This window comes from Raphanus sativus, chromosome 6 (genome assembly GCF_000801105.2).
Source record: "Raphanus sativus cultivar WK10039 chromosome 6, ASM80110v3, whole genome shotgun sequence".
Classification (NCBI taxonomy): Eukaryota; Viridiplantae; Streptophyta; class Magnoliopsida; order Brassicales; family Brassicaceae; genus Raphanus; species Raphanus sativus.
In genome coordinates, this window is record NC_079516.1 from 25,975,925 (window position 1) to 25,991,312 (window position 15,388).

Consider the following 15,388-nt stretch of genomic DNA (forward strand, 5'->3'; position numbering starts at 1 on the left):
TTTAAATAAGTCAGTTTATATTTTATAATATACAATAAAAAATTATTTTCTTCTAACTTATATATTATAACAAAAATAAAAAAAAGAGTAAAATAAGAATACTCTTTACAATTTTTCTAATTTTTATGAATTTTCATATCTTTTAAATTTCGCTGCATTTATAAAAATGATATTTATTATTATTCTTGTCAACATGATATTTATTACTTATATAGTAAGTTTTATTTTGTCTAAATATTTAATTTTCATTAAAGGAGTTCCAATATTTATTTTAAATACAATAATTTATTAAATTTGCTTGATCTACATTTGTTTTATTTGATCTGCATAATTTTTATTTGTTCTACTTTTCTATTTGATTGATATGCGTTATCTATTAGAAGCTACTTTATATTTTTGGGAGAAAAGGTCTTACATTTACATATTTTACAAAATGATTAATAAAACAAACCAAAGGACACCAAACAAAAAGAAATCACTAAGTATATTTCTAAATTTAACCGACCATTTATTGGGAAACGAGTTCATCTAGAGCTGGAACCTCGTTATTCACACAAGTTTAATACATTTTTATGTTTATAACACTGCGAGTTCATCTAAATGTTTCGTTTAGTTTTAGGGATTTCTTGTGTTATATGTTTGTCAAAACCCTCTTGTTCCAATATAATTTTCTTTTGTTAACCAATACAATCTGGATCTTGTTTGAAAAGAAAACTCTTAACAATTGTTCTTTTTCACATGAGCTGCCAAACAAAATTTTTGTTTCCTTTACGGCCTTACCCTAAGTTACTCCGTGCCAGCCTAGTTAGTACCTCTCACTTTGTTAGATGATGATCTCTCAACCCAAGGTCTCCAAAAAATTCGTTAGGTGATAGTCTCTACTTACTAATAATACCTTTCAGAACTTCGTTAGTGGGAAACATAAATCAATAGTGGAAAAGACAAGCAAAATAAATGCAATGTAGAATGAACTTTACATAACCGATGCAATGTAGAATGAACATCCCTGCTCAGGCTCGTGAGCTAGCAATGTGGCGTTGGACGGCTGGTCGTCTATGGCTGCTTGATGACTTCTTGGTGAGGCTTCGATTTTCGGATTTCCCCTACTTTAGTTCTTCCAAATTTGGCGACGGCTTTTGGAATTTGGCGACGGTTTCTGGTTCGGAGGTTCGGATTCTTAATTTTCTTAGTGCTTCCTCGTTGATACCGGTTAATCTTTTGCGAGTCAGAGTCATCTGTTCGTAGGTTCTCAAGGACGGCAAATGGTGTCGCGACTGTTGTCTGATCGTGTCTCATTTGACCAAGCTCACATCCCAGTACCGGTTGCAGGTCACTTGATTTGCTTTTGGTAGTGTAGCTTTGTTGACGTGCAGGGTGTTAGAATCCATTAAATCAGTGTGTGGCGATGAGTACAGACCCGGCTTTGCATAAAAGGAGGGTGTGCAGTGGGTTCCGACAGCTTTTCTCAGGTATGGCTGTCCTCGTCCCTTCCTCCTTTAGTTGTCCTGCGCTTAAACGACAAAAAAATATAATTCGATAAGATCACCGATTACCAGCTATTTCAGGAGATGTCTTAAAGACTCCGGTATCCGAAACAACGAAGTAAAATCCACCTTCCCGGAGTTAACGTTAATAGAAGAGAACTGTCGTTGGTAGCCTAGTGATATTGAGTTCTATAACGCCGAATAAGTGGTGATGCAAAACTAGTGTTGTAAAAATATTGATCTAGGTCATTTTGTTCGAGTCTTGTTTGTATTTAGACTTTTCTTTTCGGGATTGATTAATATATTAGAAAAAAACATTACATAAAAAAATAAAGATATATATGATAATAATGCAAATGAGCCAATAAGCAAAAGTGGCCGGTGTTATTAACAATACCATTGTCCACAATCTGACTCCCAACTGTCTTTTTCTTTATATTTTACTTCTTAACAAACAAGAGAATCATGTTATCGTAACTATTATAATTTCAGAGACCAAAAATAAAGGGGTCTAATCGAAAGTAGGTTCAGTCGTTTAGGTAAGGAAGAAGCTTACTTACACCTTTTGGTATCGTGTTCGTCAATACTGAACCTACATGAAGCCCACCCACCTACCCATCTTTTCTGTTTTCTTTTTCTATATGCAACATAACTTTTTTTTTTTTGTCAAACTTTTTTTTTTGTCAAACATATGCAACATAACTAACATAACGATTTAAATACATATTATGAACTGATATAAGGCGTGATGATTTAAACATCGAATGACTAGCCTTAATAGATTTTCACAATAAAACTTCAAAATACCCAAAGAAAAACTCCATTTCTGATTCCTAATTTAAAAAAAACTCGATTCTGACCCGCCTTTAAAAAGGCGGGCAGTTTTTTGTTTTCAATATAAAGATTGATAATTCTTTGTTTTAATTATATAAACTGTGACATGATCAAGTCTCAATTATGCGGTTTTGTTAGTACAGTATGACAAAATTTAAAATGCGTCACAACCATTTTATGTTTGTAAATAAATTAAATAATGGTTTTATCCAGTGTTTTAAAATCCGACCCGGACCCGCGGTTGAACCAGAAAACCTGGTGATCGAAAAAAAATTCGGGTTGGGTTTTGTAAAAAACCCAAAATTTAAAAACCCGCAAAAACCCACTCAAACCAACTAAAACCCAAAACTCGGTATCGGTTGAACCAGTAGATAATTTTTTTTAGTTGTATATCAAATGAAAATAAAAATATAAAAAGTTAAGTTAAGTATTCTAAATATTTATTAAACATAAAATATATACATATCCAAATTATTATTTTATGTTTTAAAGATATTTAGAAAGTAGTAACTTTAGTTTTATATATTTTTATTTTTTTTATTTTATTAGCTAATATATTATTATATAATAAAACTAATTTATTTATTAATCTGTGGTTCATCCGCGGTTTACCTGCGGTCGACTCAATGACTCAGTAACCCGGTAAATCGTCCGGTTCAGTGTCCGGGTCGGTTTTCAAAACATTGGTTTTATCCGAAATACTTACTTGGGCTATTATATAATTTTAAAGATTTATAATTTATATAAAATATTGCTAAACATATAAACTGGTCAATAATATTTTTGATTAAGTCTCATCCTCATGTAGAATTTCAATCTCTAATATCAACTAATTAAAATTATTACAGACTTTAATTTGTGGTATTGATATTAAAAATTTTATGGAATTTGAATTTGATTATATAAAAACATAACTCATTTAATTAGTTAACAAGCCCATTTAAATGTTGAAATAAACCCACAAAATCGAAAGACCATAATGCCATTAATGAATTTTTTAGTTTGTTCATATCATTAAAAACGTTTTTGGAAAATTTAAAATATTCATTAAGAGTATAATTCATGAATGATCATGTTTTAATGGTATTGATGGTTTACCATCTATCAAACTAGTTGGTGATAGTTAGATGCATCTTCTTTAAGAGAAAATGTTTCTTTTGAGCCTTTAACAGAATATGAATCCTCACGAAACAACAATACTCTAAATAGGAAGATGCAAATTGCATGTAAACATTAATTCAGCCATTAATTGCATGTAAACATTACTTCTTCAGCCAATAATTTCGAAAAAATTGAATATATTTAGTATCTAATTTATTTCCCTTCTTTTTTTATTGAACAAATTTATTTCCCTTCATATTTCCGCGAGTACTATTATTATATAGTATGCAATTGTTCAGAACTTATATAGAAATATATTTTTTTGTATTAGCTTAACATATATAATGTATACTGTACGCAATTTTTTTTTATATATTTCTGTATCAGCTTAACAGAAAATATTTTATATTGTATGCAATTGTGCAAAACTTATATAAAAATATGATGTATGTATCCATCTTTATGTGTCTCTATTATAACGTGGATCAAGATTCTTTCTTATCTTTATCACTCTCACATTCTTTTGTCTTCAAACGCACACAAATAAAAGAAAAAACCAAGAATGACTCGACCGTCAAGAATTCTCGAGACGGCGGCGACGCCACCGCCACAACCATCCCAGCAGATTCTGGCGGCGGAATCTGACATGGTAGTGATCTTGTCGGCTCTTCTCTGCGCTCTCATATGCGTAGCTGGCCTTGCCGCCATCGTACGTTGCGCTTGTCTCCGGCGATTTACTAGCGGATCGCATAACAAAGGCTTGAAGAAGAAAGCTCTTCAGTCTCTTCCTAGATCCACTTTCACCGCCGCGGAATCAACCTCCGGAGGTGCCGCTGAAGAGGGCGGAGATTCAACGGAGTGCGCGATTTGTCTAACTGAGTTCGCCGACGGCGAAGAAATCAGAGTGCTTCCTCTCTGTCGCCATTCATTCCACGTCGCGTGTATTGACAAATGGCTTGTCTCTAGGTCTTCGTGTCCTTCTTGTCGCCGGATTCTTACGCCGGTGAGATGTGACCGGTGCGGCCATTCTTCAACGGCGGGGAGGCAAAGCAAAGATCATCAGCATCACCAACACTCCTTGCAGCCCGCTTCCTCTGTTCCTACGTTTCTTCCTTAACACAATCTTTTTATTGTCGGAATAATTAATTTTAAGAGTCTTGTAAAGTAGTTTAATTAGAAACTAGAGATCTTAAGGTTTTTTTTCTTTTTTTTTTTTTGAAAAATTAAGGTTTTTTTTCTTCCTGTCATTTTAGATGTAATTCCACTGTGTTTAAATCAAATAGATGGAATTCAAAGTTTATCTAAAGGGGAATTTTCAAAAATACCACTTTGAAGGTACCATTATTCATCTTTACCACCACTAAGTATACATTTTCAAAAATATTTTATTTATTAAAATGTTAAAGATTCTTATATCTTTGTTTTTATATATGCTTTTCAAAATTTTAATCCAAAATTTTAAATCCTAAACCCCCAATTCTAAACCATAAACCCTAAATCTTCAACTCTAAACCCTAAACCCTAAACTATATACCCTAAATTCAATATCCTAAACCCTAAACCCTGAAACCTCAACTATAAACCCTAAAACATCAAATCTAAACCCTAAAACATAAAATCTAAACCCTAAAACATCAAATCTAAACCTTAAAACATAAAATCTAAACCCTAAATCCTAAACGTTCAAATCTAAACCCTTCCTTAAAAGTAGTGGTAAAAATGGTTAGTGTAAACATGAAAAGTGGTATTATGAAAATGGTATTTTTGGCAATTTCTCTTATCTAAATTACAAGATGCGTAACTCATAACTTTCATTAAATTTTATTTTATTTTATTACACAATTGAATTGATTGTTGATTACCTGACTAGACAGGTAATGGAGTCGGCCATGTGAGCTTATCTGAACAAAAATAAACAAAACCATGCTTCCTCGGTCGGATAATAATCTCATACTAGGATAAGACCTAGTATAATAAATATTTAAGAGATATAGTATTTAAACATTAAAATTTTATATTTACAATGAAATTTATATTTTTGGCACATATACGATTATGTTTTTCTCTTTTAGTAAGTATACTAGGACAAGACCAACTTTTTGAGAATATATGAAAATTATGTAAGATATATAGTATGAAAAAATAAAATTTATATTCTTGCTCGAATTAATATTTTTAGCTTTTAAACAACTTTCTAAAATTTTTTTTTGTTAATTACATAATTTGTTTAATGATAAGCTCGTCATCACTTATCGTATAAAAACCTAACGTTTATGCTGAAGAATCTAAAGTCTACTATTTGATTACAATGAAATTATGTCAGTTCGGTTTTATATCATGATTCAGTAATTTAAAATTTAACTATCGTTATAAGAAGTTTACGTTCACGTGGCAATCATATTCATCTTTAATATTTTTCTTTTTTATGTTGTTCTTTTTTTTTCATTTTGGTTATTGATCGATATAAATATCGATTTTGAAATTTATTCTCATTTTTTCTTTTTTTTGGTCTGAGAGATAGAAATGTTTAAAATTTAAAATTGTTAAAGAGATAGGTACTTAGATTAAGATTTGTGTCTTGTACAAAATAGATATTTTATATTTATTATTTATTTTATCTTTTTTCTGTATATTATGAAATAATAAAATAATAATTATATATTAAATAACTAAGAAATCAGTCACTGTTACGTAATAAATTTGTGTGTTCATATAAATTAAACTATCACTTTTGTTTGTTTGCAATCATTTTAAGGAAAATATATCAATATAATCAATTTTATCTATGTATATGATGTACAATTAAATTTAAATGATATTAACATAGGTATATAGTTTATTTTTAATACGGATATTTATTAAATGTGGTTTGTACTCATAACATTTTATGATTATTTGCTGTGTAACAAAATTTTACATCAACAATTTTTTTATTGTGAGGCGTCAAGTGATTTCAATAATTTATAATCATTTTAAAATGAATATTTCAAAATTAAAATATTAACTTTTCAATATATATGTTCAATGGAAATATAAAAATATAAGTATGTATTTTCATATGATATATACTTTAATTTAAACGATATGAGATATATATAAAATAAAATTATTTATTCATATGGTTTTATAATCATTGTATCTTATTACATAAAAAATTTAAACCTTAATCATAAAAGTTTATGTAAGACTTTTAACAATTTTAGTAATTGATACTCGTTTTGAAAAATTCAGAATACAACATATACAAAAAATCTAAATTTTTATAATATGATTAATATAATTGTGAAATTTATTTTAATAATAAAAATGAAAAAAACGATGGAAAGTATAAAGATGGTAAGCAAATTTTTATTATTTAAAATCATTAATTGCTATATATATATTAATCACATTAGGTAATTACATATGTTTTATTTAAGAAAAGAATAGATAATAAATTTCAATTTCATAAATGAATGGTCTATAATAAATATACTATATAATATAACATTTCTTAACAATTTAATTTTGGACAAACAAAATTTTCAATTGATTCTCAAACTGCCACATAAGTAAAATTAACATTTCAATTACATGATAGTTCAAGAGAGAACTTTTTAATTTATACAAACTATATGTTATAACTTTTTAAATATTTCTCTTTAATATATAGGAGATTATTTTTTGTGATGGACATGTTATTTTTTTTTTTTTTGTAACTTGATGGACATGTCATTTTTATAAAACAATTTCGACTAAAACGATCACTAATATATGATGTTACCAAGGTTTTGGACCTAAAATCATATACTTGATGACAAAGTAATATTTGAAAATATACCTCGTGACAAAGTAATATATTATCTTAAATTAAACGTGTCTTATAGCTATTCTTCAAAAATGTGTATCACGTAAAAATATCTGACAAAATCAACAAACGTTGTGAAAACGTATTTCTATTTATTAGGCTGGGATAGAAACACGATGATTATACTTACCATATGAATTTGATTCTTAAATCGTATATCACGAATTTTTTGTTAAAGTTAGAAGATTTTTATTGTCTTTTAACCAGCAGTAAATATATTGATTCTCCTTCGGCTTAATTGAAATAGACAATGAACCGGTCAGAAGTATAAACAAACCAAAATTTGATTCGAAAGATGGATATGTCTAGAAGAGATATCCCGTGCAAGACACATGTCAAAAGGTGGATATGTCAAAATTTGATTAATAGTCAAAATTTGATTAATAATCAAAAGAACATTTGATTCATAGTTGAAAGGTCCAAAAAATGAAAATAGTTTTGGGAATTTATGTCGAGTATGATACCTTAATATTAATGTACATTAGACTAACTTTTATATTGATATAATATATAATCTTCAATGTAACATTAATGTACAAACGCTTACCATTTTAATGTAAAGTTAATATGTTCTAGGGAAATAAATATTAGATATATATATATATATATATATATATAAAGATTAAATGACGAAAATATTTAATGTTTATAGACTTATATATAAGTTATATAATTATAGAGGATAAAATTAGAAGTAAATATAATTTTGATGTTTTGAATAGTAAAATCTTAAATTGAAAGGTTTGAGAGTTCACCGAAAAATTAATATCTTTTGTAGCAAGGTCTGATACTAACACCAGAGATGTTTCTTAGCTGTATTAGAACCTCAGTTCTTTTTAGAAAAATCTATCATTGTTGTTGGTTTTGCGATGATTTCAATAAAATGAATGAGATGAGGCAGTATTATGCGAGCATACTAATCAATCATCATATTGATAAGATATTTATGGTGTTATCATCGGTATACACATCCTCAGTTTAAGGGTACACACATAAAAGTAGAAAATTTTTCAGTCTCGTCAGTGGCAGACATAGACATTTTTTTTTTTGCCGTCCAAAATATTATTAATAACAAAAACAGATTACAAAGCCCAATATCCGGCCCAACCGAAAACTACACGAGCCCATACAAAACGCCCCGCAGCCCAAAAAAACCGAAGACCCAACGCGCAGTCCCCACCGCAGCACCCACGTGTTGAAACGTCAACACTAACGGGTCACGTGTCAGCGGAAGATGCAACGTCATCTCCACAGGCTGTCGGTCGTCGCCGCCGGGGTCGCAACTGATACCACGCCGGAATCGCGATTCACCCACTTCCTCCTCGGTCTGAAGTCGACTCTGGTTTATCGAAGCAGAACACTATCACCGGAACCACCGGGATGAGAACCACGACCACCGCTTTCACCCCCAATGACGAATATTGGGGTAAAAGAAAGCGAGGTCACTCAAACAAGGCCCGCCCTTCCAAGAGCTTCAATCGGAATCGCCGAAAACTCCTCTGAAGTCGGCCACTACCCACCACACGAATCAACCCTAACCACAGCTCGAACCCTTTCCCGAGAATCGAAAGCCGGCAACCACGACGGACGACGAGCCGGCGCGGCCCCAGAAACATACTCCGGCAAAGTACGGCGAAAAAATCACCGGTCCCGAAAAACCGAAGGCGGACCACCACCAAAAGGAGACATGCATGGCCGCAAGCAAGGAAAAGAAACTTTTTTACAAAAAACAGAGGAGAGATCGTGGCCGGACCGGCGGCGGCGAGAGCCGAACCCGCCGGCCGGAAACGACTGTCGCGGTGGTTGTTACTTTAGAGAGAAGTCAGAGGTTTTTTCTCTCTCTTGATCGGATGAGACTTTAGTGGCAGACATAGACATATTTATAGTCGGAGGCACGATATTAAAAAGAAAAATAGATTAAGGGCACTTTGTCATAGTTTTCTCTAAACTAAAAATATTTAACTAAATAAACTTAAACTATTTTAAAAAAATAAAGAAGAGTAGGAATAACAGGACCTCGTATCCATGTCCATGTGTCCACCTCTGGTCTCGTGGACAACATGTTTGTTACATGACAAAAAGTTTGAGGATACTGAATGGATTTACTCTTTTGTTATTGGAACCATAGGAATAGGTGGATGGAGATTTAGATAAACTGAATAGGTTTAAATGTTGTCAAGGAAAATGATTTGTAAGTTTTTTTTAAAAAAATGATATGATAGTAATATTGATTCTAAGGAACATGAATGTTTTTGAACTGTGGAATGATCTTTGAGGTAAGTTATGGTACTACTAATCCACAATCAGGTTGGCATGTGTGCATGACTGAAGTGCATATACTTCTGGTTTTCACACAGACGATAATAAAGATGAAGATCTTTCTGGTTTTCTTGTCAAAGATTTACACTTGCTTTATAGAAATCACAGAAGTGTGTCAACGAAATCAAAATGGTTTAAGATTGAATCGATAAGGTAGCATGAGGCATCTTCATACCAAAATTTAAAACTCAACAGAGCATCCCTGAAAATTTTTAAATGTGGATTTTAAGTTGGAACTGCCAAAAATTAGGAAGTAACTTGACTATCAAATACTTACTGGGAATTTGGTACAAAGACAAACCTGAATTCTTGTACATATCAAAGACTAAGCAATATTTCAGTTTCGTAAAACAATTGCAATTTCATTTTTGGTTTATATGGTTGACCCAAGTAAAACTAGTGGAGACTGGCTTTATATTATAGTAATTTTCAAACCTCAATATCCCATTTGCAAACAATAGAATCATTTGATATTGAGGTAATAACTGAGACAACAAAAATATTCAGTTTTTTCTGTGTATGGTGATTTGGTTACAAAACTTATGAACACTCATCATGAACTCAACATCTTTCATCGCAGGGACGTTGAGTGACGGTGTTCTAGGACTGTCTGCAACAAGCATCCAATCTGCAAACTCATATGTTGAAGCAGTGGGTGTCAGATTCCTCAGCTAAAGCCTCACCCGAACCATGGTCAGAAAGGCTTTCAATATTTTGTTTTTGTTGACAATAAGCGCTTCATCTAAATCTATAGGATCGGCACCAAATCACCATTCACTGGTTTTAGATTTGGACTACAAACCCCCCATACGCCTCGTAAAACCCTTTCCATCTAAAACAACAATGCAATAATCATAATATCAGCCAACTTTGTTGTTTAACAAAAGTATTTGAACTTAATAATTAATGACTGCACATTAACTAAATAACTGATCATATTTAACCGCAATCATTAAAACAGACCCAACAAATTAATTGATACAACTTTACACTGTTAACGTAATTATAATGTTACAACTGTCGTAATTCACCGCTTTTTCTGGAAGTTAAAACGTGGACTTCAATTTGATTTTTTTAATTCCTTGAGTCTCATCTTATCTTCTCTTTATAATTTTAATAGTGCATATTTGAAGTCCAAAATTTACCCGACGTCTGTCACTCCTGGCTTCGTCTTCGTAGACGTGTAATCTCTTGGCCTCTTTCAACTCCACCGTCAAAGCATAACAACAAGTTTTCAATATTCTCTACTATATATAGACGTAATTAAATTGAAAATCTTTCTTAGATATGCCGCCTTAGTCAAAATATTCACAGCCAATCAAACATACACATAATCATAAGCTAATTAGATAAAATACAGACTTCACATAAACCTACATTTTCATTTAGATTATGGTCAATTCGCATTAGCCCAATAGAAAAAATGAGACAAAAGTTTAACATTATTTCATGTCATAGAAAAAATGAGATGAAACGTTTAACATTATTTCATGTCAAATAAATATAAATCTAATTGAGGTCCAATATGAAAAAAAGTATCCTCATCTCAGAGCGTTGGTTGAAACGGCTATGAACATTATTATGTCCCATCATAGCTTCTTTAATATTTCCATGGACCGAACGCATCTAATTTTCTCCATATCCCCATCTTCAAACTATAAATAATCGGAGGCTCTTTCCTTCATCCTCTTCATAACTTTCATATATTTTATTAGTAAGTTAGTAACTCTCTTTATACAATAAACGAGTATCATTATATCCAAACTCTCATCTGTCGATACTTTTGTTCCTCATACATGTATGTTCAAGACTAATCTTTCTCAATTTGTTTTCACATTTCACATTTAGCAGATATCCGAAGAAAAAGATAGAAACGTTTATGGACATCCCAATTAACGTTCTCACTTGAGAAAATATGTGAAAACAAATGTAGGAAATCCTACTTATATGATCTTTATGCAGTGAGCAACCATTAGGATGGTGGCCACTATACTGTCTACACTAAGGTCGGTCGCTTGATCTCTCTCACTATCTATTTTATTTTTATCTTACATATTTAAGTTCAATTGTTATCATCATATGATATACCACATTTTTAATGTGCTTTCAACTAATGCTTATGATAAGTCCAATAAGTATATGTATCACAATTTTTATACAGTTACTTGATGACTAAAAATGGTATCACTACGACTACAACGACGTTATATCCGTTAGTGACTCAAACAAAGAAAAATTTAGCTGCATATGTTCTATGCTACCGAAGGGTTGGAAGGAAAACATACACTATCAGTAAGGTGTAAAATGGCTGATATGGATTAATCAAGCCTCACCTCACATAATGGGCTGCATTGGTCCAAAGATGCATTTGTTAACCTCACTCTATTCTTTAAGCTGATGGTTCGGTTGACGAGTTCTGTTTAATATTTTTAAAATGTTTATTTATTTTCCAGGTTTATTTTGTTTTCATCCTCTTTCTTTGAATATTTTATGAAATCTAATGTAAAATCTTCAAAAATGAATTAACTACAACTCTTCAAACGAGTTTATTAATAGAGGAATACCATTTATATTTTTATGGTCAGTTTCGGGAGCATTAAAGAAAACAGTAAACATACAAAAAAAAAAGAAACAGAGCATGAAGTTAAGAAGGAAAAATATGCAAGAGAGGAAGAAGAATATTAACATCTTATTGTTAGTTGAACAAAGAGGTGTGATACATTATACATATGTGTCATGAATCTCTGTTTTTGCTCTGCTTTTTAAATGTATTTCAGGTGTTGTACAAAGATTTTACACTAAGAGACCAAATTGCTCTTCATGTACCCAAAAAGTGAGTTCTTCTTTTCGTTTGACTCAACTTTGACTTTTTCCTGTTGTATTTTGATGAATTATTTAGGCGATCATCACATTGATCATCGCATCAAAGTGTAAGGATATGAGCACAAGACATTGCAGAAGAAGTTGATGAATTAAATTCAGCATAACTGGTAAAAAAATATGTAAGCTATATTAATAAAAAAAAATCTGCTTTATGTTAGAACCACAAGTTTTTCTTTCAATCCGGCTATGAATCTTTTTTCTTTTTGCATATGGTATACATATGAGGATTGCCTCTTGAAGAACATATGCTTTTGTGCGCCTTTGACTTCACTTACAAACTTATATATGGATAAAATTTAAGATTTGGTGTTTATATCTGACCCTTGAGCTCATTTGTATGATCTATTAGGCACAAAGAATGTTTGGGAATAGATGGACTAAGATAGAAAAGGTGGTTTTAAGCGGGTAGAACCACATAAATTCACTAATGTGATAAAATTTGGGTGTTTGTAAAAGAGATATGCTGTGAAGAGCATGTTTACAATATTTGAAAGAAGAGATTCTTAAGAAGAGAGAAGCTATGGCAAACCAGAACAACTCAACGAACAAAAGATGTTATTCTTAGACCATATTGCCAAGAGAACAAGGCAAGTTTGAAACAGGGGGATAACTAAGGAGGCAAAGCAATTTCAGGGAGGTGTTGGAGGTGGAGAATTTTCCAGAAGTGCTTATGATGACTGATGATTTGAAAGGGGAGTGTAACTCTGTTGTATCAACACTTAAATTTATTAAAAATCTTGACTATGCATGTTGTGATGAGCTGGTTGAGATGAGTCGTGACATCAATCCGCAAGAGGCAGGTATGAGATCCAAGAAGAACGATAAGAACACTCAATTTCCCAACATCATCATCATCATCATCGACTGGACAGTGTTTCAACCAACACCCATGTGTTCACACATATGATGAAAAAACGGTAAAGGGCGGTTAAGTCTTTAAGGTACTACAAAACAAAGCTTCGAGATAACAAGAACACACAATATTGGCGTCTGAACTTAAAAGTGATCGTCACTTTGTTCAATAACTTCCATCTGGCCAATCTTTTGTAACAATGTGGCAGGTCGACACCAATGTAGATAGTTTTGTGCACTTGAAAATAAAACATACAATTAGAAGAGAAATAATTATTCCCAATAAATATTTAGTGTAAGCAAACTGTTTATGTGTTTAAAACCAATATAATATATATAATGCTTTAAATTATACATATAAAACCGATGGTAAAGAAAACCCTCCCTGAGAGCTTTGGTCGTAAAAAGAAACAAACTTTAAAGTATATGTATGACAATGTGGGTAAAAAGGTTTCTGGTTGGAAAAATCAAATTTTCACACCAGAGATTCTTCTCAAAGATGTTGCTCAAGCCATGCTAGTTTTCACCATGAGTGTTTTTGAGCTACCGGTCGCCTTATGCTCTGGAATTGATATTTATTATCTGAATTTTGGTTGTGATCTCATAATTGGAGGTGTAAAATGTCATGGGTATCATGGAATAAAATGAGTGTTTCTAAAGCAAAAGGAGGGTTAAGGTTTAGAGACACGCAATTTTAATCAGGATTTACTTGCAAATCAAGTATGGAAGCCATCTTCTCGCCAGCAGAGCCTTGTATACGGAGTTTTAAAGTGTCATGGGTATCATGGAATAAAATGAGTGTTTCTAAACAAAAAGGAAGGTTAAGGTTTAGAGACACACAATTTTAATAAGGCTTTACTTGCAAATCAAGTATGGAAGATATCTTCTCGCCAGCAGAGCCTTGTATACGGAGTTTTAAAACATAGATATTCAAGAATGTAGATGTTTGGAATGCGAAAAAGGGACATCAATCTTCATATGGTTGGAAATCACTATTATATGGATGTGAATTACTTCTTCAGATGCTTGGTTGCCTACAAACCCACCAAGATGTCCAACTCTGTTACCATATACTAATCCCACGCTACAAGTTAGTAGTCTTATTGATCAGACTACAAAACAATGGGATGAACATATGATATATGATCTTATTGCTCAGGAAGATCATAATCTCCTATATAAGATATATCTCTCTCCCTTACAACCAGATGATCAACGTAGCTAGCCACATACAAGGGATGGAATTTTTATGCCCAAATCAAGATATCATTTTATCACTACCTTAATGAGAATCGACAAGACTTACAGCCTCCTCTTTCACAGCATCCATATTTAGCCACATGTTTTTGAAAGTGGATACAATACCAAAAATCCAGCACTTCTTATGGAGACTTTTTCTAAGGCTTTAGCTATCAAAACTATTCTCAACCAAAGACATATACCAGTAGATCCTTTCTGTGCGCGATGTTGTACGATAGAAGAAACGCCAATACATTTGTTCTTCAATTGTCCTTTCGCTCAAGAAGTTTGGCTTCTTCTTGGTATGCTGATATATACACATCAAGAGTCTCATACTTCCTCAACTACACACCCTTCATGTATTTCCGCTTGCAGGAGCAGGTACAAAGCTTTAGATCAAATTGTCAGAATAAGTAGAGTAAAAATCTGTGTCCTTATGTTAATTGAACTCCATTGATGTTGTATCTCTCCTCTGCAGTCATTTGATCATGATTCTCCGCTTCCTTATGCGACAACTGAAAACTAGCTGTCTTTTGCTCAAACTTGATGTGATCTTTTATATGAAGAAGTTTGGATAGAGGTGTGATAGTAGAAATCTTGAAGCTCAAAGCCTCTATTTTGTATAAATGTGTAATATTCATATTCTCAGAACTAAATTGAAGCTGGCCTTGGTTGGTTAGCGTAATGTTATTGCTTTGATTTCTTGAGTATCTTTTGTGTGCTTCTCAGTTTTTGCTTCACAGTCTTGACATCAGAAGCAGTGTGTGCAAAGACTATTTGTAGAAAATATTTGCTAACTAAACATAAGAGAGAGAGACAAACTTTATGT

The 15,388-nt window shown here is 32.1% G+C and overlaps 1 protein-coding gene across 1 annotated transcript; it reads left to right on the plus strand.

The window, feature by feature from the left end:
• The first annotated feature begins 3,953 nt into the window (after positions 1-3,953).
• On the plus strand, positions 3,954-4,719 carry LOC108809459 (probable E3 ubiquitin-protein ligase ATL44). Its single transcript, XM_018581598.2, has 2 exons — positions 3,954-4,613; positions 4,648-4,719. The coding sequence occupies exon 1, from the start codon at positions 3,982-3,984 to the stop codon at positions 4,534-4,536; it is 555 nt and encodes a 184-aa protein (XP_018437100.1). The 5' UTR covers positions 3,954-3,981; the 3' UTR covers positions 4,537-4,613; positions 4,648-4,719.
• The last annotated feature ends 10,669 nt before the right edge of the window (positions 4,720-15,388 follow it).